We start from the raw sequence: 25739 nt of genomic DNA, 5'->3' as shown, positions 1-25739 counted from the left end.
TGATTGGATATGGACCCTGTTTTATGTGGCAGTGATTTGGGGATACTAATGACCAAAAATTTATGAATAAAGTTCACTCAAAATACTGGCAAGTCTTTTATAATACTAAAAATGGTTCAGTCTTCCATTCTGAGACATTGCAGGAGCGAAGTAGTAGCTCAATGGCAACAATTGCAATAGTCTTCTCTCACCCCTAAATTCAAATTTTTCTTAATTTGTGCTATTTTCCAACAGTATTATTCCTTTTAACTCTTTTTACACCTGATTATAAACTTACACAATTACCAGTGTACTGTGCTCCTTGGATCTTGTCACCTATAATAACCACGGGATATTGTTGCACTCATAGTCACTGTGCTGTAGCAACAATCTCTTGCACCATTTCTCATACACAGCTGCATCACATCACATATGCTTGCTGCTTTGCATACTTACTCTAAAGAATTTTTATTATCTTTTCTGACTATCGTTGACTCTACAGTTATTTTCATTTCTTATATTTTCTTTAATTAAATTTACACAATTTTGACACTGGCCATATACAATAAGAAAATAAATAAGGTACATGCATGGAAGGAAATAAAATTCATTATTCAAGAGTAATGTTATATCTTATAGCAACATATTGTGTTGTTGTCACAGAGAGGTGATGATATGCTGGTTAAGATAAGAACTATATAACATTTCTTGCTGTACACAGGTACAATAGCTGTAGTGTTTGCACAAAAGTTGACACTTAGTGTGGTGGCTGATGAGAGCAGTTGTAAGTGGGAAATGACTTTATGGTTGCTCCCATCACCCACCCCACTGAGTGTCAACTTGGTTTCTGCAGACAGTGTTTATGTAAATTTTTGCATGTACTAAGGGGAAAGAGAGAGAAATCAAAATCTTCAGCTGATGGTAAAAGGAAACAAACAGTAAATTGACCAGAAATTGTAAAACAGGAATTGCTTCGAAATGTGACAAATAATTAGGCACTTACGTTGCATAATTTTACAGCTGTTAACATACATTCTCTTCTTTTGTGTTTAATGTTATTGCTGTATCACTTTGATTTCAGTAATAAACATAGCTGAATATTTTGTATAATTTTTTTTCCTTATTTTAAATCAAAAGTTGATTTCAGTAATGTTGCTCAATATTTTGTATACAATTTTTTTCTTCTTTTAAATCAAAAGTTTTATGAAAATCTTTTGGTTGATAGCAAGCAGCTGAGGCAATAGCAGAGAGCGTACTCACTGTTGCTCGAGCAGAAGCAATTGTGGCAGTAGCTGGAGAAGCCCAGTTACAACCGCAAGGCGAACTATCTGTAGTGGTGCACGCTTTGAGGGAACCGCATTCCGACCTGTCAGCCATCGCTTCTGGTGATCTGGCTACCATCGTTGAGACACTGGCTCTTGGTGAGAGTGGCTCAGGTACATAGTTATAGCTCCTTGATGTGCCCCCCCCTCTCTACCCCTCCCTCTCTCTTCCTCCCCCCTCTCCCTCCTCCCACCTCTCTCTCTCCCTTCCCCCCTCTCTCTCTCCCTTCCCCGTCCCCCCTCACTTGGTCATGCCTGTGCGTGTGCACGCATGGCCTCCCCCCCCCCCCCCCCCACACACACACACACACTTGAACAGAAACAGATTTCAAGATCATACTCCTATATGGCACGGTCTAGTAACCAATAACCAAAAGTTGATAACAACTCCCCATATTAAACAACTGATACTAGTAATCATCAGAATATAAATGACAAAATTATAGAATGACAATTTGGGGGGGGGGGGGGGGGGGAATAAGTGTATAATAGTTCCAGATGTTGCTAGTGGTATGTTCAGTAGACATTAGAGTTAAAAGTGCTTGTCAGAATAAAAATGTATATATACATTTGTAATGAATATCTTGTTGTTAAATTGTGATAAAAGATATTGCATTTCTAACATACCAATTCATGAGTCTGAAAATGTGGATTCTATTGAAATTTTTTAGGAAGTGGACAGCTTCGACGACAGGCAAGTGAAGATAATAAGGGTTGGAATGAACAGGGTCAAGGACGATCAAAATCATCGAGATCAAAAGCTGCTCTGGCAGCAGAAGCTGCTGATGTACTGGACAAAATGCGTGAAGGTGCAGATTTGCTGCGTAACAACACAAACAGTTTTCTCTCTGGAGAACTGTTGCCATCTTCATTGCTTGGTTCCACTCAGCAGCCGCCTGTATCAATTGGTATGCTTTAAAGTGTTTAAAAAATTTCTACAACATTTGGCAGTGTTTACAGTGAATAAATAAAGTAACATAATTGTATTTGTAGCAGGGCTAATGGCATCAGCTTTGGCTCCATCAGTACGCATTAGTGTTTCTGGATCTGGTGGAGAAAGCACAGATAGTACTAGCAGTGAAGAGAAAGGTCTGGGAATACGGATTAAATCAGTAGCAGGTGGTGCAAAGATTCCATCTTCACAGCAGCAACAGCAACAGCAGCAGTCAACATCAGTCACAAGTGATGGTGAGTAAATATTTAGAGGAATCCCTTGTATTTTCAGTTGAATGCCTCTTAGCGAGTCTCCCTCCCCCTCACCTTCACACCTAACCCAATTTCAAAACCTCTCTCTCTCTCTCTCTCTAGTTCACACTCAGAAACGAATAATTGTAATGTCATAAGTACCACAAGATGGCTACTACAGCCTGATTCTGATCATAGTTCCTCACAAAGTTTGATTATTTTGAACGTTAAGAAGTGTACTACCTACTACAAAGGAGCAAGATAATAAGCTAATAACATTTTAATGGACCCTCCCCCCTCCTGGATGTTACGATCAGTGTTACTGTCGTGTAACGTGACACTATAAAATTGACAGAGTAGCGGTAAAAAAAAATTAATTTAATTTAAAAAATATGTAGCAAAACGTTTAGGGTAGCATAAGTAGTAAATAAGTAAGTAATAGGTTACAGGGAACAGCTCTAAACTTCTGTGAGGACCACTAAATAAAAAGGTGTGCATTAAAGAAGCCTGTCAGCCTAGTTACCTTCCTTTACAGTGGACAAGGAAGTGTAATCAGAGTGCAAATTTTTTTCCTGTCTAGTGTTTGCCAGTTTAAACACTATCATTTCTTTTGAAAGAGTTCATGTTACGAGCCACAAATCCCAGAGTGCCCCTGCCCTGGTGTGCGTGTGTGTTACTGTAGGGGTGCACGTGTGTAAACAAAGTAAACATGCTTTCGTATTAGTGTCGGAAACAGTGGGGATGGGTTTTTATCATCATCATCATCATCATCATCATCATCATCATCAGTGGCTGCAGCAGCTCCCACTAAACTTCAGTGCTGGCTAAAGACCACCTCTAGAAATTTTTCTGCCATTACCATCTTCAGATATAGGCATCATTGTATCTCCTGCGCATTTTCTAATGTCATTCACCGACTGCGAATTCCACCAAGTTGTCATGGCCTTCACTCATCTCTTGTAAATCAGCACAGAACTTTCTAGTTCCCTCTACCAACCATTTACCTGTGTCTCATAGTAATTATCGAGATGCGTCTTTACCTTCTTGCTGGCCAACTCTGACATGTTTGATGATTTTTGCATTAAAAATTATAGTCTCTTTGACATTATTCAAATCTGGTAGTATACACTAATTGTAAACTTTTATTTTAAGACATTTGGGAATCTTAGTTTGGAAACATGTATGTAGTTGACCAAAAGGACTCTATGCCATGTTTACTCTTCTGGCAATTTCTTTTGCTCTCCATACTGTTTCTACGATTTCTTTGTTGATTTGAACTGCTTTCTTTTAAGGGGAGTTGGGACGCCTTATCCCGACAATGTTAAATTTAGTGATTTGGCTTCCCTGTATTTCAGGAACCACTGTAGCCATTGACATGAAACTTTTGTAGGACATTAAACTGTATGTTCTGAGTCTACTGAACTACAGTAATTGCATTTCAGCCATGCTTTTGGAAATACAATTTTTTAGGTACATGGTTAAAATTTTGTGTACTTTTTTGTGCGCTATCCTAAATAATTGTAATTATACATATCATTATGTTCTTGTTTTAGTTCAGTAGACTCAGGATATGTATGTTCTTACTCTCTGAAAATTTGAATACTCTACTCGCAGTGGTTTCATTTTTAGTCACTCAGAAGCACCCTGCACCATACCGTATATCATCCTCTTCATCTTTTTCCAAGTTTTTTTTGTCTTTCTGGACTTCATAGTGGCAAACTGTGCTGCATACTCTGCTTTATCAGTGCAAACCTTGTCCATCTCTTCAAATTCTTTGACTCAGTTTGCTCCAGGATTAATTCCCATATGCTGTAGCACTTCCACCCTACCAATGTTGCCATCATTAAAAGCAATAACAGCATTACTGACCCCCCCCCCCCACTTTAGTGTCCTCATTCCAACAAAAACATTTTTTGGTAAGTGAGTCCATATAAGATTATTGAACAACTCATTGGGATTTCGAGTCTGACCATGCACACACTTCTTCAGTAATTCAGGATTTGCCAGGTATCTGTTAATAGGTTTTATGATATCCAAGGCTGCTGCTGGGATGGAATGTTTATGGCTGTATGTACTGTTTGAGTACTGGGCATTGCGGTAATTGCACCATGAATCAGGTCCAGGAGGGAAAACATGGTGTACTGTCAGTTTTATTAATTTTTATTATTATTTTTTTATTTTTATATTTTTAATTTTTTTTTATTTATTTTTTTCAGTTTTATTTCTAATGGCCATCCCATAACACTGCTGTAGTTCTTCAATCGTTTTGTCTGTCAGCCTGTGTCATATGGTTTTACCATCAGAAAGTTTCTTGTCTCTCAAACTTTGTTTCAACTTCCTCAACCTGGTGCCCATCCTCTTCTGGCCATGACCAACACATTCCAGTTTTGTGATAATCTTCTCACCTTAAGGCTGACTGTCTACTACACTGTTGTATGCTTTTGAGTCTCTGTCACCTAAGAACTTAGTGTAACACACTCCCCTTTCGTTCTCAGATCGACTAAAAATTTAGATAGCTGCAGAGGCCTCCATATCACCACTTGTTCCTTCATAATTTCTATCACAGAAATTTCATTCTTCTTCCACTGATTTACACTTATGACAATGTTTGTTTAAAATCTGGAAATCTATTACCTTTCAAGTATCCACGCTGGTCACCGTAGCAACAGAATTCTTAGAACTGTAGCTGCACTTCTGTCAAATGCCATCAAAAGCTACTGGTATGTCAGTCACACCATCACTTACTTCATTAGCTTCGTTTGTAGTGCCCATCATTGACTCACATGCAACAGATTCCACAGCAGCTCCAATAAATCCTACATACTTGTCGATTTTTACATGGTGGGCGTGGCATATTCATCACGGCACACATTGTTTCTGCTGTAGTGTGTCCTTTGCCAATAGCTCTCAATCCATAAAACCACCTACCATTTACTTCAAAATAATTATCTTTACATTTACCAGAATTCCAAAAGGAATGTATATATTTATAAATAGTACAATTAATGATAAGTTTCCTGGCTAGTCCATTTGATACCTCAGTGTCTTCATGTAAACTAACAAGCCCTCCACATATTTTACAACACACACATTTACCTAACATCCTTGTTAGGATGTGTAAATCTGTCAGAATATAACTTAACCTACCGTTTACATCACTTCGGTTTTGAGAAAACTGTGTATCACAAAGTTTTATTTTAATCTTCGAAGCACTAATGGGTGTTTCTTTTAGATACTGAAGAGTTTTCCTGTATTTTGTTGTCTGTAACTTCACACACCACATGTCGAACACAGTATTTCCCTTTATTCGAAAATCTATTACAATGAAACCCACGTTTCTTAAAACACTTTGTTTTGGCATCATACTTTACTTTTTGAGACATTTACCAATCTATTCGTCACTTTTCCTCGGGGGGGGATTAATATTTTGACATACAACTCGTGTTTATACTATGAAATGATAAGTTACTATTTTTGACAGTGCTACCAATACAAACACGTAATTTAACCTTTATAACGCAGCAATCCACAGCCTTACAAACAAAAAATTACCAATTTTATTAGATTTTGAAGTAATGCACCTAAAAATTTTAACATTTCCAGTGGCTGTAGGTTATATTAAAAAAAAAATACTTCCCATGTGAGTTTTTAGGTGATTTTATATATATATATATATATATATATATATATATATATATATATATATATATATGGAAAATTGCAAATTTTGTAATGAAATAAAAATCCGAAATTCCCCCCCCCCCTCCCCAACTCCCCTTAAATACAATGGTTATACAGTATTTTGATCTTATTATAGTTGATCTTCAAACATACTTCCAAACTTATTTTATGAAGTTACAGTTTTGAACTGGCTGTCTTTCAGCAACCATATAAGTTTCAATGGAAAAATAACACAGCGGGTTGCAAATAATTGTTTAATACATTTATGTAGTTATCGACACCTCTGAGGATATCTTCATCAGAATGAGAATTTAAAAGCCTTATAAAATAATACATAGAAAAATAAGTTTGACAGAAACATTAACAAAGACTAAAAATGTCTTAACGTAGAAAGGTTACTAATGCAAAGTTACATTACGAGAAGGCAGTAGTCAAAGTTTAGAGCGGTCGTGCACTCAGGTCAAAAGTTAAAAATGTTCCAGCCTGTGGTACGTACCCCTTGCAAGGAATATCATCAGACCTAGCAGCCCAGTGGCTTACATTGCTGCTTTGAAAAAAAGACACAAGTTGCAAACACAGGCACTGACAGTGACGTAGGTCCATTTGAGACAGTATAACAGAAATAAACAAATTAAACAACTGTTAATTATAAAAAAAAATAGATGAGAGCTTAATATATTTTTGATAAATACGAAGTAGTCAAGTAAGTGAAGTAAAATTAAGAGTCATCTATTAGGCTTTACTAAAATTCCTATTATGTAAACTACAGTGTACTGTAGAATATTTACACAAACAGCTGCACAGTCTAAAACTACCGGTGTGAAGGAAACTTTAGTAGTGCACATTATACGAGATTTGAAGGAGATGTTTCTGAACTAGAGGCAAGAAAACGTAGTAAAAAATTAAAGGAATCAAAAATTTGCGAGTAGTGGATTAAAGCCATTGAAAAAGTTTTTGTTATGTAATTGTAACTGTTTGTTGAGGATGAGCCCATTGTTCTTAGAAATATGCTTGAAAATATCCAGCTCTTAGAGTACATTGAGCCTGTGACTTTTCTTTTCCTTGTGTAAAATGGAAATTTCTTAAACACTTTTCAATTTGTTACCGGAAATTAACATGTGATCAGCTAAAGTGGAATTATGTATGTCAGTACCACTTTTTCCCAGTAAATGTTTCTTATATCTGACATTGAAAGATCTTCCAGTCCGTTCTATATAATAAACACAACATGTATCACTAGTGATTCTGTATATTCTAAAATGTATATGGAAGCAACTGTGGACTTGAGATAGTGAATAAGATTTGTCTACTAGTTATCGTTAGTAGAAAAAGCAGCTTTTCATGTGTGTTTTTTATGTAGAAGACAATGAATTCAATAAGAAATTGGCTCTAAAAATGTAATCACAAAACTTTTTTTTAATGCTCATTACCGTCAGAAGCAGCAGTGAAGCATAGAATAGTCACTTTAGCTTCAGTTTTAACTTGGAAGACATTTTCTACTGACAAGGGATCATAACTTTTATTAACTGTAATAGTTATTATCATCTCATCATTAAGCTTGTTGAGTGACAAATGTACAGAAACTGCACAGTGAACGGCTGAATGGAAAAATGCATTGTTATGGGAATGAAGATGCACTGAACTAACAGGCACAATCTGATCTGTATTAGTGGCTTTTCGAAAAATACCCAAGGGAAGTCTGTCATTGTTTGTGGCAGTTCTAAGGTCCAAGTAACATAGCTGACAATCATTATTTTCTGACACACAAGTGAAGCCAGTTTTTTCATGATGACTATTAAAAATTCCAAACAAATGGCAATTATCTTGCTGGTAACCACTGTATGTGGTCAAAATGTTGTCTAAGTGCTGAGAATATGGCAAAATACCCAGATCAGTAGCTGAAAAATTATTGAAGAATTTTTCTTCCAGCAAATTACTGAAAATACCGGCCAAGATGCCTGACAGGCTGTTGGACCAATGGTATACAGTTTGCCATTGAAAACAGAATAGCCAAATTTTGCTACTGTTTTTAGCAAACGAATGAGGTCAGTGATTTGCTCTCAGAAATATCTTTTTGAAAAGTATGAGATTGAGATTGAGATTGTTTTCAACACGTCAGTAGTTGTTTGAGGAGGTACATTATTCAGGCTTTATCAAGTTACTCCATTCATTGATGAAAGTGATCTGTGTTAGGGTCAGACAGAACAGTCATCAGGAAAATGAAGATAGTTCATATATGTACTCCCTCTTTGTTTTCCTAATTTAAGGATATGAGAGTAGTTTTGATGATATGGAATAGTGTCTCTGGTTTCTATTTAAATTCTGTATTTCTCATTATACTGAAGTAGTCCAATGGAAGTCATGGCATTGGCATATATATTCCTCAATATACAAACAAAAGTTATATCAAAACCTTATTCCTTAAGTGCTGTCAGTGAAAAAATTATTAGGACCATCTCAAAAGCCGCCACAAAATCCATGCATCCCAATCAAGTGTTTATTCATATCCTAGTTCTGTTCTGTAATTTCGTTCACAACTGGCAAATGGTCTGCTGTGTTATATCCACCTCTAAAGCCAGCTTGTTCTTTTGCCAGATTGAAAATGTAGTATTTTTTTTTTTTTTTTACATTGTTTGTGATAATTTTTGTGAATAATGTATATACGAGGGCATTTTGAAAATTAAAGATACAACAGCTCGCAGTCCTTAAATAGAACGTTTATTTAGAAAATGTCAGTTACATCTTGTTAACTGGATTATTTGTTATTTTTTGACATCACCACATCCGTTATCCAAACACTTTTTAAGTTGGTGCACAAGCTTTTGTATCCCACAGTCATACAAGGTTGCCGCCTGTTGTCGGAACCACATTTCAACTTCATCTTCGATCTCTTCATTGTCGTGGAATGATTTTCCACCAAGATGTGACTTCAGGTAATGGAAGACATGGAAGTCGGTGGGTGCAAGGTCCGGGCTGTATGGCGGATGGTTTGAGTAGTGCTTCGGTTACGAGCACTGTGTGAGACCGAGCATTGTCATGAAGTAAGCGGACTCCACTTGTCAGCATTCCCCTTTGTTTGTTTTGAATTGCCCTTCGAAGACATTTCAAAGTCTGGCAATATGCAGCAGCATTAATTGTCGTTCCAGGAGGCATAAATTCCAACAGCAGAATGCCTTGTCTGTCCCAAAAAACAAAGCCATGATTTTCTTCACTGAAATCGACGTTTTGCATTTCTTGGCTTTTGGTGAATTCAAATGGCGCCATTGCATCGATTGTTGCTTGGATTCAGGTGTGTGGTGATAAACCCACGTCTCGTCACCTGTCACAATGTGATCAAGGAACTAATCACCTGCTTCAGCATAGCGTGTGAGTAAGTAGAGTGCAAAGCCCATCCTTTTCCTTTTTGTGTTCTTCCCTTAACAGTTTTGGAACCTAACACGCACACAATTTCCTGTACCCTAACTTGAAAGTCACAACGTCATAAAGAGTTGTCGTTGATACGTCCGGTATACTCTGAAGCAGTTCTTTCAATGTGAGTGTGTATTCACATGAATTGCTTCCTCCATTCTCCAAAGAAGGGCATCAAAGATCACAGATGGCCGACCTGTTCTTTGTTCGTCATGAACATCGGTCCTACCTTCAGAGAAATTACGACACCATTTCGTTACATTTTGTCGATTCATAATGTTCCCATAAACAGAAAGAATTTCTTTGTGAATATCTGCTGATTGCTGACCTTCTGTATGAAGAAAATGTATGACGGAGCGCACTTCGCATTTGGTGGGATTCTGAATCGGCGCAGCCATTTTAAACACGACCTACTCCAACCAGAAGCAACGTTCAACTGCCGAACGACCGCGAGGAGAAAGATAACGGTTCAAGGTTAACACCAGTGTTGCCAACTTGCTCGTCAAAACTCTTCTGTTCCTCTGGCATACGGTGTATCTTCACTTTCCAAAATACCCTCGTATTACAGAGTACAGGCTGAATTATTTTTTCTCCCCCTCCCCAATCCCTCCAGCTTTAGCCATTTCTCATGAAATGCCACTATCTGCAGGTGGCTTTTCTTCCTTGGTAGTGGAATTTCTTTGTGTGTCTCATTCAGCTTTATATGAGGAATTGACTTAATTTCATTATGACCTCTTAACATACACTAAAATTTGAACACCTTGGAATGCTTGTACAGCTTTCTCTTTGTTGTTGTAGTTGGAGTCACAAATAGGAGACTGTTTGGAATGCTACGATGTGAATGTCGCAGCCAGTGCGAGCATTTAGCGTGTTCGAAGCGAGTTGTTTGTAGAGTTGTTTGTTGCGAGTTGTCATTGCTGATGTTGGTGGTTAATGACAAATTCTACATAGACAAGTGACAGACCTAATTTGCAGGATAAACATTTTTTTAAAGTGCAAAGCACATGTACGCATGTGTCATGACTGTCGCTTAGAACCAGCAACAATGCAATCTCTGTCTGTGCTGTTTACCATCTTAAATGCTTAATAGCTGTCTCCTTTCATTTGAGATATTCTTTTATGTTATTTTCTTTGTATCTGCTTCATCTGTTTTGTCAGTTTGCATAATACCTTTGTTGAGTTATTTCCCCTTATGTCAGTACCCTTATAACATTTATTTTCTAAGATGCTGAACTTGTTGTTTGTGGTTTAAACTAGTTACCCTCATATTTACTCTTTATCAAGAGTCTACAATCACTTGTGATAATAATGATGGTTCGAGTTGCCACACTCTATATAACATGTATAAAATGTAGTAAAGTTCGTTTTAGTTTCATTTGGTCCTTGCTAAGTCCATTTTTTATTTTTTTTGTGAAGAATTTGTTAAGGACAAACATGTTGTTCTTTGCAAATTCTGCTCGTTCTGGTGTCATATCTAATGTTTCCCACTGAGTAGTCTTTAGCTTTTGCCTTAATGTCACCTTAAAATCACCCATAATTATCTTGTAGTGTCTACAACTTTTCAGAGGGGTCTTATACTACATCATAAGAAAGTGAACATGACGGTACGTAGACTCAAATGATGTCTATGAAATATCCTTAGTTTTTTTTAAGCCCTGGTATTCTAGTACCATCACTGTGTGTTGTACTTTCAATGGACCATGAGGCACAATGTTACAGAACCTTCTTGGGCTATGCATACACATGGAATATAATTAAATTTTTGAAAATTTCAAAATGGTAAATATTTAATGAAAATATGTATTATACATAAGGGAAAAATGTTTCAACAGATAGGAATGTGGACCTGAAACAAAGTCCGCAAATCCATAGTATGGTGGCTTCACCAATGATCCAATAAACAAACTAAGCAAGATCTCATAGAGAATGTACATGAATTTAACAGGAAACTTCTATTTCAGTTTCTTCAAAGCCTATGACCCTGACAGCTGACTAAAACAATTTTTAATGATCTATAGAAAACTTTCAGAATTCATTCTCTTTGTAATTATCAACTGACACTTTTCAGTTTGCCACACCCTTGCATTGCAGCCAGCTCAGTTTTTTTAATAACTAACTTCCTCTTATTACACTTTACAGGCACAACTCTCCAAATACATTTTCTTCATAATGATAAAAAGTACGGTTGCCATTTGGTGCAGTTCATAGAAACCAAAATTTCATTGACAGTGTGTAAATGGAACACCAGATTACATATGACTTACAGTGTAGACCAAAATAGAAGAAAACCCTTCATAGCTGTTACTTTACTATGTGGTTACCAATTTTTTGGAGAGATTTCTTACGATTTGTAGTGTAAACCAAAATAGAAGAAGATCCTTCATAGCTGTTGGTTACCTATGTGTGTCAATGCGACTCAACGGTTGCAGGACCAACAGGAGTGACTGGTAAATCTGAAGTGACAGTGTGAACCGCCATTGTGCCACAGAGACATCAATGGAGACTTAAACATCTGTCAAAGTTTCCAATACATGAATACGAGTATAGGCTGTTATCCTCTCCTATTGAAATGACAAAAACTGTCAGCTTCAAACAATTGGGACTGCAGTAAATTTATAACTGCCTCTTTGGCTTAATTGCTTTACAATAGTCACCAGTATCAATTTATTTCTGGCATACAGGTATGTGTTTATTTGAACACCTCGTTGAATGTAAGTAGTACATTGATGGACCAGTTGTTATTATTTCCATTTAAAAATTTCCCTCTACACACAATCAACATTTTTGGTAAACACAATTTTTTCTTACTCTTTGATTCCACAGCATCCCAGTGAGAATAATGCCATCATCAGCGTAATTTTTTGTCTAGAAGATTCTATACTTCAGACTAGCCTTGTTGAAACGGTTATGTGCAGTTTTCTCACTGTGAATCCGTCCCATAATTGATCAGGGCTATTTCACCAAATGTGGCGTGTGTGTGGTGACACAGGTTGTATACCAGCTGATGGTTATGTGGACACTGATGACTGTATAGTTGGGCATTCAGCATTCTCAAAATTACTGATACCATTATGCAGCTTTCTAATTTGTAAAAGCCTATTACATTTTCAGTAACGATGAATAGCCACTCTGCATACATGTATATGCTTAAAAGTGTTGCAAATTATGCTCAGTAGGTCAATAGTAATCATGTCTGTATGTGTTTCATGATATATTGTTTTCCTAGTGCTTCAGAATTTAACAACCATTTATATTTGATAATTTACAGAAACCATAACAAATTAGACTGCATGATGTCACACAATCTAAATTGTTATGGTTTCCGTAAATTATCAAATATAAATGCCAGTATGATTTCTGAAACAATGCCATGGCCTTGCTAATCTTCTTCCTCAAAGTTGTCATACTGAGCTCGATATGACATGAGAGTTTGCATGAGGCTTTGTATCCTTTGAGACTGATCTCACCTGTTGAATCTTGGTCTTGTTCCTTTACCTGCTTCCTAAGAGCCATTTGTTTCTCATTGTCTTTTCAACCCTTCAGATTTTCAGTGGTCATTTGTCATTTTTTTCTGACTACTACTTATTTCTTTTTAGTAGTTGTATTTCTGTTTGTACTGAGTGAATTGACACAGTTGCAAGGCACTGGATTTGCATTCGGGAGGATGACAGTTCTAATCAACATTTAACCATCCGTATTTAGACTTTCATTGCTTTCCCTAAATTTTTAAAAGTGAATTTCATGATCATTCTTCGAAAATGACCCTGCAAATTTCTTTCCTGACTTTCCCCAATCTAAACTTATGCTCCGTCTCCAACAGGACCTCATTTCCAACAAGGCATTAAACCTTTATCCTTCTTTCTTTTCTTCCCTGTTACAGTTCCCATTTTGTCCTCCCCTTAATTTCCTTTTCTCTTTTCATTAACATCACATCCTCACATCTCAGCTTTTCAGATCTCATTTTTTGCATGTGTTTCATTTGAGTCCACCCTCTCTTACTTGTGTGTTGTGTGATAATGGGTTCTGGCTGCCATCTTACATAATCCTGGCCCACGTTTATGCAAAATCCAGTCCTCCCTTTTAACTACATAACCACTGACCAGTCCTACAGACTACTTTTCTCAGCATTTGTATCCGTTTTTATTCATGATGCTCCTTGTTAGTAAGTAAGTGTCCAGTCTAAAATTTCTAGCAAAATTGTTTGTTAATGTACCATCATGAAATTGGTTTCATCCAGTGTCTGAATAAAAACTTGTATGTAATGAAAGGTATAAAAAGAATGTTGAGAAAATTGTTTCCAGCAGTTTTGGCAGTGTTATATAAAGGAAAATCTACCATAAATGAAGCTCTTAATTTTTCAAAGCTTCTTGGAAGTTATAGTTCACTAGCTCACAAATGACCAGCTGCTGGCAGCAATTTGTAAAAACCATGCAACAATTCCTCAGAGTCAGGAACAATATATTTAAACAATTTTCATTTACCTTGTACTTTTTTGAGAAATTTCAGAACTTTGTGGTAGTAACAAGGAAAATATTATATTCAGACGCAATTGTTGTTGTCTTCAGTCTGAAGACTGGTCTGAGGCAGCTCTCCATGCTAGTATATCCTGTGCAAGCCTCTTCATCCCTACATAACTACTTCAGTGTACATGCATTTGAACCTCCTTACTGTAATCATCAGGCCTTGGTCTCACTCTACAGTTTTTACCTACCCCCCAGATTACCAGACTGATGCTTCTTTAAGGTGTCAGCATCTCCCCTTTTGGATCAGCAGCTCCTTATTAATTATCTGATCTTCCCATTTAATCTTTGTTAATCTTCTGCAGAGCCACATGTCATAAGCTTCTGTTTTGGGATTTAAAAAATGGCCAAGGTGTATTTGTGATCTAGGGCAATTTTGTTTTATGATAAATTGTTGGAAGATTCCCTCCCCCTCCCCCCTCTCTCTGCTTCCCTCTCTCTCTACTTCCCCCCTCTCTCTACTTCCCCCCTCTCTCTACTTCCCCCCTCTCTCTACTTCCCCCCTCTCTCTACTTCCCCCCTCTCTCTACTTCCCCCCTCTCTCTACCTCCCCCCTCTCTCTACCTCCCCCCTCTCTCTACCTCCCCCCTCTCTCTACCTCCCCCCTCTCTCTACCTCCCCCCTCTCTCTACCTCCCCCCTCTCTCTACCTCCCCCCTCTCTCTACCTCCCCCCTCTCTCTACCTCCCCCCTCTCTCTACCTCCCCCCTCTCTCTACCTCCCCCCTCTCTCTACCTCCCCCCTCTCTCTACCTCCCCCCTCTCTCTACCTCCCCCCTCTCTCTACCTCCCCCCTCTCTCTACCTCCCCCCTCTCTCTACCTCCCCCCTCTCTCTACCTCCCCCCTCTCTCTACCTCCCCCCTCTCTCTACCTCCCCCCTCTCTCTACCTCCCCCCTCTCTCTACCTCCCCCCTCTCTCTACCTCCCCCCTCTCTCTACCTCCCCCCTCTCTCTACTTCCCCCCTCTCTCTACTTCCCCCCTCTCTCTACTTCCCCCCTCTCTCTACTTCCCCCCTCTCTCTACTTCCCCCCTCTCTCTACTTCCCCCCTCTCTCTACTTCCCCCCTCTCTCTACTTCCCCCCTCTCTCTACTTCCCCCCTCTCTCTACTTCCCCCCTCTCTCTACTTCCCCCATCCCTCTCTACCTACTTCCCCCATCCCTCTCTACCTACTTCCCCCATCCCTCTCTACCTACTTCCCCCATCCCTCTCTACCTACCTCCCCCATCCCTCTCTACCTACCTCCCCCATCCCTCTCTACCTACCTCCCCCATCCCTCTCTACCTACCTCCCCCATCCCTCTCTACCTACCCCCCTCTACCCCCCCCCCTCCTCTCTCTCTCTCTCTCCCCCCCCTCCCCCTCCCTGTATACCTCCCCTACATACATTGTTGAATGGCAAATTTTTGTCCATATTTTTTGCTGATGTATTATGTGCGGGAGAACAGGTTTGAGTTGAGAGAGAGATGATTTCTTCTAGTGGGTATGTATTTGGAAGTTAATTTGCAATAGCTAATGTCATTCTTTGTTCTCAAATATATTGGATAACTTTATATATATATATATTTTTCCTACGTGGAATGTTTCCCTCTATTATATATATTCCACATGACTTGTTTCCTTGCGGTTAGAAAATCACTTTCTGTGCTCAGTACATTATTCTGTAAAATTTTCTCTCTCTTCCATTAATGAGTAAATTAATATGTTATGCTGCAAAGGTGTATTAAATATTATTAGAATAAATAGATAATAATATTTATCTGGTAAATGTCTAGGTAATACTGAACTAGCAGAACTATTTCACACATACATTATTATTCTTGTTGTTGAACTGCTGCTGTTTCAGGCCTCTTTCTGCTTGGACTCTTTTTTTCAAAGGTCTCCCCTGCTGTAGAGGACAAAATAATGAGTATTTCATTTCCTTGGTACAGTCAAATAAATTCAAATCCCTCTGTTTTAAATGCATAGCGCTTCACCGAAAACTGTACAAATTGCTACCAGATTTTCCCATTTGTGAAATCCCTTATAAATATCCTAAAATATGCTCACACAGTTTGTATGTTAATCTACGGCTGGAAGCAGGCTGTTACTTAGAATCATATTTTACATCAGGCATTCAGTTCTCTTTATCAAGTACACAATTTAAAGTAATTTAGTTCTTCTTTAATCATTGTGAACAAGCAGGAGGAGTTAACACTTTTGCAGCAACTAATAACTTTGAGTTTTGTGTACTGTACTCTTTTACTTATTATTACTCATATTAGAAACAGTACACAAAGTTCAGCCAACTGTACCATTATTATTCATTTATTAATCCGATATGTCAGCTAGCCTACTACGTGTCAGGTAAGTTCCTCTATTATGCAACTTTGGAGTAAGCTTTGTAACGAGCAGTATTCTACTTCTGTAGAAAACATTAATTACACTTCCTTTATCAAGACATTCAGCAATCATATAACCTTCCACTCAACATTGGTGTTCTTTTCCTCACTCAAATTGTAGTTCTTCTTTTATTGGTGCGTCTACCTATTCATTACCCAATTTGTATGTACAATCGACTATCTTGCCTATCATTATATGGATTTCTCCCTTCTCTCTATTCCCATATTTTGAGTTAAACTTAAGTTTCTCAACTTAAGTACCTGATTATGAAGTTTTCTCACTTTCTGTCTCTTTAAGTATTCATGCACGTTCTCCCAAGAGTGATCAAAATATCTATTTGTAGAGTTCCACTGGTTTATGGAGAGGCAAAAAAGTCACTAATTTGTGCCGCTATGAATCTTAATGATTTCACTTTGATGTGCTTGGATGTTAGCACATCATGCATCATTGTCTAAAGTTAACCATGTAGGAAAGGTAGATTGCTGTTTACCTTAAAGATAACATATTGAGTTGCAGACAAGCGCAATTAACACTTACACACAAGCTTTCGGCCACAGGCTTCATCACAAAAAGAGAAACAAAACATACACAATTCATTCACTGAAGCAAGCACACCTTGTGCACACTTGACTGCCAACTCCGTGTCCTGAGCTGCCCGAGTTGATGGTCGTGTGTGCACGATGCGCGAGGTGTGGTTGCTTGAGTGAATGAATGGTATGTGTTTCTCATTTTCTGACGAAGGCTGTTGCCAAAAGCTTATGTGTAAGTGACTTTCAATAATGTCCGTGTGCAACTTAGCATGTTATATTTATGGTAAATAGCAATCTATCTTTTCCTACATGGAGTTTCCATTGTTTGATTTTGTAGTCTAAAATTAGTGTTTCTCATCCTTCCTGTTCTTCACATTGCCTAAGTTTCATTATTTGATTATCAGTCCACGTAGGATAGTAAAAAGTATATAATTTAAAGAAGACAGAATGTTAAAACATAAAAAGACCCTTATAAGGAAACTATAATAAGAACTAGTATGCCACATATTTACACCAACTTCATGCCATGGTGTCAAAAAATGTACCCCAGTCTTTATCTCAGGGTCCACATGTCAACCTACTTACTTCTTTTTGTTAATAAGGACAGGAGGGTATCTACCTTCCACATGAAAACTCCATTTCTGCCTCTTTTTTTTTAATATCATCGATAAACATTTACAATCACTGTTTCAAGGAACATAAAGTTTAGATGTAAATGTGTAATATGTCAGAACATTGAAAAAGTAATTCAGTATGAAAGGATGGTGATAATCTAATAATCATGTGGATTTGAATGCAGTAGTAGGGGAAGGAATAGAAAACAGTGCTAGGGGAGAATGCTGTGTCTAGACAAGACAGTCTAGACACAAGGGAGGTAGCCGAAAGGGCACGCGTCAACTCAAGCCATCTTGCGTTAAGTCTGAAACAGGATACGTGATGAAAGCTATAAAGAAAAGAACGGAGCTTCTCGTATACTTAACTTTAATTCTTTGTGGTACATTTCTCTTGATAATACAAGTGAGACTCTCTCCAGATATGGTTAATGGCGCCTTGCTAGGTCGTAGCCATGGACTTAGCTGAAGGCTATTCTAACTGTCTCTCGGCAAATGAGAGAAAGGCTTCGTATGTGTAGTCGCTAGCAATGTCGTCCGTACAACTGGGGCGAGTGCTAGTCCGTCTCTCGAGACCTGCCTTGTGGTGGCGCTCGGTCTGCGATCCTGCCAGTGGCGACACGCGAGTCCGACATGTACTAATGGACCGCGGCCGATTTAAAGCTACCACCTAGCAAGTGTGGTGTCTGGCGGTGACACCACAGAGAATATGGGCTTGGTATAGGTATAAGAGAGCAGAAAGGCTAATTGAGGTCTGCAGTAAATTTCAGGTAGTAATGGCGAACACACTGTTCAAAAATCACAAGGGAAGGCCTGGAGATTGGAAGATTCCGATTGGATTATATCACAGTCATACTGAATTTCTGAAATAAGATACTGGATTGTAAGGCATACCCAGGAGCAGTCACAGATCACAACTTAGTAATGATGAAGAAGTTAGAAACAACTCATCCAGAACAATAAATGTGGAAAGAAGTGGGATGTTGAAGTAGGAAGGAATGATGACACATTTGAAGTTCTACAAGACTGTAGATACTTTGATAATACCACAGCAGGCAGCACAGTTGAAGAGAAATGAGCATCTCTAAAGGGGATAATCACAAAAGCTTAACAGATAGAAATAGGTACAAATAATGGAACTGTGAATAAACCTTGGCTAACGTAAGACACATTGAAATTGATTGATTGAGAAAAGAAAGAACAAAAGTGTTCAGGGAAAGACAGGAATACAGTGGCATAAGTCACTGAGGCATCAAATAAACAGGAAGTGCAGGGAATCCAATGTGAAATGAGAACAAAAAAAGTGAAGAAACTGAAAAAGATATAATTGTTGGAAGGACTGATCTAGTATACAGAAAACCACCCAGCCTATGATGAAATAAAATGGAAGGGTGGCAACATTAAGACTGTAGTGGGAATCTCGCTGTTAAAGACAGAAGAGAGAGTCAGTAGGTGGAGAGTGTGCATTGAGGGCCACTATGAGGGGAAGAACTTGTCTGATGATGTGAGAAAAGCAGTAGTGGGGCTCAATATGGAAGTCATCCAGTATTAAGAGGCATAATGTAACAGAGCTTTAGACTACTTGTGGTCAAATAAGACAGATAGTGTAGACAGTGTTCCTTTTGAATTTTCAAATCATTGGGGAAGTTGCAACGAGATGACAATTCAGGTTTGTATCTAGAATCAGTGAGTCTGGAGATAGACTTCCAAAATCATCTACACAATTCTGAAGATAGCAAGGGTTGACAACTACGAGAACTCTATTGCACAGTCAGCTTAACAGGTCAAGCATCAAAGTTGCTGAAAAGAATAATATCAGAAGAATTGAAAAAAAATTGTGTATCTGTTAGATGACAATTTGGCTTTTGGTAAAATAAAGGCACCAGAGAGGCAGTTCTGATGTTCCAGTTAATAATGGAAGCAAGACTTATGAAAAACCAAAACACTGCAATCAGGGACTATGAAATAGATGTAGTTCAGAAATTCTGCTTTCTTGGAAGCAAAATAACATGATGGAGAAAGTAATGACATAAAAAGCGGTCTACCACAGGCAAAGATGGCATTTATAGCTGGAAGAACTGCCTTCATTCATGAATCCAACTGTAGTTGAAGAAATTTCTGAGACCGTGGACTGTTGGGAAATCAGAAAGGAAGATAATTGAAGCATTTTAGATTTGGTGCTTTACAAAGATGTTGAAGATTAGGTGGGCAGGTAAGATAAGGAATGAGGTTCTCCACAGAACCGGCAAAGTAAAATGTTTGAAAAACACCGACAAGAAGGGGTAGGATGATAGGGCATGCGTTAAGACTTCAAGCAATAACTTCCGTGGCACTAAAGACTGCTGTAGAGGGTAGAAAAATGTAGGAGAAGAAAAGAGATTGGGGTTTATCTGACAAATAGTTGAAGATTTTGAACGTAAGTGCTGCTCTGAGATGAAGTGGTTAGCAAAATAGGATTTTGTGGCAGGGTGCATCAAAATAATCGGAAGACTGATTATTTGAAAAAATAAATTTGTCATTTGTCTTATGTGGCCTCTACGAATGTTAAATTTGATTATAATTTAGCATTTCCTGTTTGTATAAGAAAAATGAAGATTTGTTACCCTCCCCCAATCTCTTACAGTTTCCTTATGATAAATTGTAATACTCCTTGACCACCATTCACAATTTATACCCATTAGTTTGTGGAGGATTCACATTGTTTTGGATGTTACTCATTGTCTACGTTGGACATCTGAAATATAGAGAACACACAGTATGCCGATTACACAGTTGAAATAGGCTATTTTTGGATAGAAATGGAAGTAGTTAATGTACCAATGAAAAATGTATTTAAAGGAGTGGACTCATCACAACAGGTAGTTGCTTCTAGTTTTTGACAGAACTCATGAAGTACAGTGTGCATCTGATTCTGGGTGTAAATTAATCTTTAGGAGAAGAATAGTAGAAGTAAGTAGTAGTTCAAATCAATATTTTGAGTTGCCTGAGGGATATGGTTTATCCTTGTCCACCAATTAACGAGAGAGAATAAAAGTGAACAGCCCTAATATTTTGAATATTTTGTTTCTTAGAATACAGCATTTTACAAAGTCTACACACACACACACACACACACACACACACACACACACACACACACACACACACCATTTTCACAAACAGAAAATAACATTGAAGTCGATAACAAACCTATCAAGCGCATATTTAAGGGTGCCTCTTATCTGAACAAATAATGTTGTGCGCAGGTGTATGATGATGTATTTGACATTTGGCGTAAAAACACAAAAATCAACTCCATGTTCAGTCTTCAATGGTTAATTAATCTTTCCACCGGTGACTTTCACTCATTCCTGTCTATTGTGAAGACTTTGAAATTTAAAACTTTCCGGCCTGTAGGTTCTTCCTTAAAGTTGTGGGCAAACTGCTAGACGATTGTAAATATCCACCTTGATATTTCAGCGCAGAGTCATCTGGCCATCTTCAGTGGAATACTGGTAAAAATACCTTAAGCTTCCCATTTTAAGACCCTATCAGCATGTGGATAGTGTACACAGTTGTCACAGCGCACATGCTCCTTGAGCACATGCAGTTCTGCTGCATGTCAGTGCGCTGCACCGCACACATTCTGTGGTGAAAACTCACTTCATTGATATCAGGTAGGTTGTCTTCAAATGAAATAATTGCAGAATTATACTGGCTATGCAAAGCAGACATATAGTGGCAGCTGATGTTATCACATGTACAATAGGTTACTTATTCATCTTTGCTCATCGTAACAAAACTACCGATTTGGGAGCGCAGCGTGGGAAACAGCTGTCTTCTGTAAGATGGCTGGCCACCAGGAAAGACATATGTTGTTCAAGAAACTCATTGGTAGATAAAAAAAATACATCGAGGAGGTGAAATGTCACCTAATTGTTATTCAGTACAGTTGCTGTGAGTACTTCAGGCAATTTAGTGTGTGCTCTAACAATACTGTAATGTCAGCCCCCAAACCTTGTGCCAGTTAGATGTAGCAAGTTCACCAGAGCCACATTTGCAAAAACCAAAACGACATCAGAACTAACTGATATGTTATCGCTTTCCAGCCTAAGTGATTTAATTTTGTTGATGAAATCTGTAGAATTTCTTATATGATGTGAACACTTGACTGTGTGGTCTGTTTTTTAATGACCTCCTTTGGTAGAGAACTGGAACTGTAAAGTTTCATTGTTATTCTCATCACGCGGTTAGTAGGATCCTTATCAATATTCTGGCACACTGAGTCACACAATTAAACACTGATCTTGTTAATATTGTCATCCCGTCCTATGACCATGGTTGTGTTACCTTTACCCAATTTGACCACTATTTTATCCGTGTTTGCCTGTAAGTTGCAGAGGGCAGCCCCTCCACAGGTGAAACGTTTCTCTTCAGTCATACATACTTATTATCTAACAATGACAATTTTCTATTCTGGATTTTTCATTATCTAACATTGAGTTTTCACACACTCTGATGGTGTTGCCTTGAAGGGTTCTGTCTCTCCCCTGGTAGCTAATCTTTTTTATGGAAGATTAGACGAGCAGACATTCGACTCAGCTGTTTTAAAACCAACAGAATTTGGCTATTCTTGGTGATACTTCTATAGTTTGGCCTCACGGTTTGGACAGTCTGGAGTTCGTGCAGCATCATAAACTTTGTAAATGAAAACATAAAGTTTGCTGTGCAGCTGGAGGAAGTAGGTTGTCTGCCATTTTTAGTCATCTTCTTATGACTTAAAAGCAGTGGCACATTTGGACATTTGATATTTCAAAAGTCCACTCATACAGACCTGCATTTCCAGGCTACTAGTTGCCACCATCCAGCACAAACTGTGGGCCTTTTAAGACCTTGATCGATTGAGCACTGAACTCATTCTGTATCGGATGCCGATGACATGGGAATGGAAAGAAAACACCTATGAAGTATGTTCCTGAACAATGGATATTCGTCCCAGCAAGTACAGGTAGTGCTACAGATGCACAAATGGCAATACAAGGAAGAGCATGAACCTTTCAAAACAACAGCCTATTGTACATTCATTGCAAATGTTTCTGCAAAAATAGGCAGAGTAGTAAGAAGACTTAAGGTCAAAGTAATCTATCTCAGCATTGTTGGGATGTATCAAAGATGACTTAGGGCAGCATGTGGCAGGTGTTTATACAGTTCTGTGCGAGTGCAGCAAATGTTACACGATGCACACTGTTCAGTATCACATCTAAGAACTTGAGCAGCATTCTTGTGTGGGAACCTCTGAGCCACCAAGTCCACTATTGCTGAGCACTGTATCTTTATTGGCCATTTGGTGAAATACAATAAGAAAAATTTTGGTCCATAGGGCATGTCCATAAGCCGAAGTTCCATCATCAGTGAATCAGAGGAAAGAAAGCAGTCAGAGCCCCTGTCTGTAAGGACTGTTGCTTCCAGTTAGATTCTGGATGGAATCCTGTCATAGAAAAACTTCTTTATCTGCGATTTTACTATTTTAAGACGATCAGTCTGATATCAGTGTGGCAAGCTTTTGCCACAAAAGGCATGCAGTGTGCTGACATTCAGCTAATGAACATGCACTCCAGCAGCGGGGTTTTAAGTTGGGGAGACTCAGCATATTTTCACCAGAAGATACAGCAGAAGACTGTGCTGAAAAATCGTGGCAACACGTTACCAACAGTTCGCCCAAAATTTTGTGGAAGAAATGTGAAGAAGATAGTCATGTCGTATACCTCTGAACTGATGTGATGTATAGTCTCGTCAGACCAATAATTCCCTTGCCATATTTCTGATTTTTGTTTTATGATTAGATTTGGTTACTTTCTGGCATTGTTTTCAAACTCTGGAATTAATCTTGCTTATATACAGGATTTAATTGTTGCTGTTTGCCTTGGATTGTTGTAAGATAGAATATAATTGGATCCTTTCAGCCTGTTCTAGCAGTAAGTGAAAGATTTTTTTTTAATTTTTTTGTCTGTTTTCGTCCATGGAAACCATTGAAACCAAAAGCAAAAGACTTTAGTTTTGTGGGCCATGAAGTTTTTCTTACTTCCCAGTAAGCTGCCGCCGACACATACCTTCCCCCCACCCCCACTCCTCCGTTCACTTCTTTAAAAGAATGGAACTCCCACATATACAACAGCTTCAGGCGTGTGATTATTTACAAATGAGTTAATGTGCCAAATATGTGATGTTTGCTGGGTAAAAGGTGTATGATTGAAGATGTATAACCTAAATTATATTGGTTTTATTAATTTTAGATCGACGCATGTCGTTGTTGTTGTTGTGGTCTTCAGTCCTGAGACTGGTTTGATGCAGCTCTCCACGCTACTCTATCCTGTGCAAGCTTCATCATCTCCCAGTACGTACTGCAGCCTACATCCCTCTGAATCTGCTAAGTGTATTCATCTCTTGGTCTCCCTCTGCGATTTTTACCCTCCACGCTGCCCTCCAATACTAAATTGGTGATCCCTTGATGCCTCAGAACATGTCCTACCAACCGATCCCTTCTTCTAGTTAAGTTGTGCCACAAACTCCTCTTCTCCCCAATCCTATTCAGTACCTCCTCATTAGTTATGTGATATACTCATCTATTCTTCAGCATTCTTCTGTAGCACCACATTTCGAAAACTTCTATTCTCTTCTTGTCCAAACTAGTTATCGCCCATGTTTCACTTCCATACATGGCTACACTCCATACATATACTTTCAGAAACGACTTCCTGCCACTTAAATCTATATTTGATGCTAACAAATTTCTCTTCTTCAGAAACGTTTTCCTTGCCATTGCCAGTCTACATTTTATATCCTCTCTACTTTGACCATCATCAGTTATTTTGCTCCCCAAATAGCAAAACTCCTTTACTACTTTCCTAATCTAATTCATTCAGCATCACTCGACTTAATTTGACTACATTCCATTATCCTCGTTTTGCTTTTGTTGATGTTCATTTTATATCCTCCTTTCAAGACACTGTCCATTCCGTTCAACAGCTCTTCCAAGTCCTTTGCTGTCTCTGACATAATTACAATGTCATCGGCGAACCTCAAAGTTTTTACTTCTTCTCCATGAATTTTAATACCTACTCCGAATTTTTATATATATATATATATATATATATATATATATATATATATATATATATATATATATACACACACAGGGTGATTCAAAAAGAATACCACAACTTTAGGAATTTAAAACTCTGCAATGACAAAAGGCAGAGCTAAGCACTATCTGTCGGCGAATTAAGGGAGCTATAAAGTTTCATTTAGTTGTACATTTGTTCGCTTGAGGCGCTGTTGACTAGGCGTCAGCGTCAGTTGATGCTAAGATGGCGACCGCTCAACAGAAAGCTTTTTGTGTTATTGAGTACGGCAGAAGTGAATCGACGACAGTTGTTCAGCGTGCATTTCGAACGAAGTATGATGTTAAACCTCCTGATAGGTGGTGTATTAAACGTTGGTATAAACAGTTTACAGAGAATGGGTGTTTGTGCAAAGGGAAAAGTTCTGGACGGCCGAGAACGAGTGATGAAAATGTAGCACGTCTGCAGCAAGCATTTGTTCGCAGCCCAGGAAAATCGACTCGCAGAGCTAGCAGAGAGCTGCAAATTCCACAATCAACTGTATGGAGAGTCCTACGAAAAAGGTTAGTTATGAAACCTGTCCATAACTACCTGAACGTCAACTACCTGAGGCTATGGATCGGCCGCCAGGCAGCCCGTGACAGAGCACTTCATCACTGGCCTCCAAGAAGCCCTGATCTTACCCCCTGCGATTTTTTCTTATGGGGGTATGTTAAGGATATGGTGTTTCGGCCACCTCTCCCAGCCACCATTGATGATTTGAAACGAGAAATAACAGCAGCTATCCAAACTGTTACGCCTGATATGCTACAGAGAGTGTGGAATGAGTTGGAGTATCGGGTTGATATTGCTCGTGTGTCTGGAGGGGGCCATATTGAACATCTCTGAACTTGTTTTTGAGTGAAAAAAAACCTTTTTAAATACTCTTTGTAATGATGTATAACAGAAGGTTATATTATGTTTCTTTCATTAAATACACATTTTTAAAGTTGTGGTATTCTTTTTGAATCACCATATATATATA

General features: G+C 38.4%; 1 protein-coding gene across 6 annotated transcripts in view; it reads left to right on the top strand.

Annotated features, from left to right (window-relative positions):
- The window catches only part of LOC126195416 (E3 ubiquitin-protein ligase HECTD1), a 314241-nt gene that overhangs the window by 207979 nt on the left and 80523 nt on the right, over window positions 1-25739 (top strand). For 5 of the 6 annotated variants that reach the window (XM_049934021.1, XM_049934022.1, XM_049934024.1 and 2 more), the window contains 3 exons: window positions 1205-1415; window positions 1973-2209; window positions 2295-2489. In XM_049934021.1, the coding sequence (XP_049789978.1) occupies window positions 1205-1415; window positions 1973-2209; window positions 2295-2489 (643 nt within the window). The remainder of the gene's footprint in view (window positions 1-1204; window positions 1416-1972; window positions 2210-2294; window positions 2490-25739) is intronic. The other variant, XM_049934020.1, reaches the window with a different exon arrangement.

Source organism: Schistocerca nitens, chromosome 7, assembly GCF_023898315.1.
Source record: "Schistocerca nitens isolate TAMUIC-IGC-003100 chromosome 7, iqSchNite1.1, whole genome shotgun sequence".
Taxonomy (NCBI): Eukaryota; Metazoa; Arthropoda; class Insecta; order Orthoptera; family Acrididae; genus Schistocerca; species Schistocerca nitens.
The sequence above is the reverse complement of the archived record's forward strand: the minus strand, read 5'-3'. Positions and strand labels throughout refer to the sequence as shown.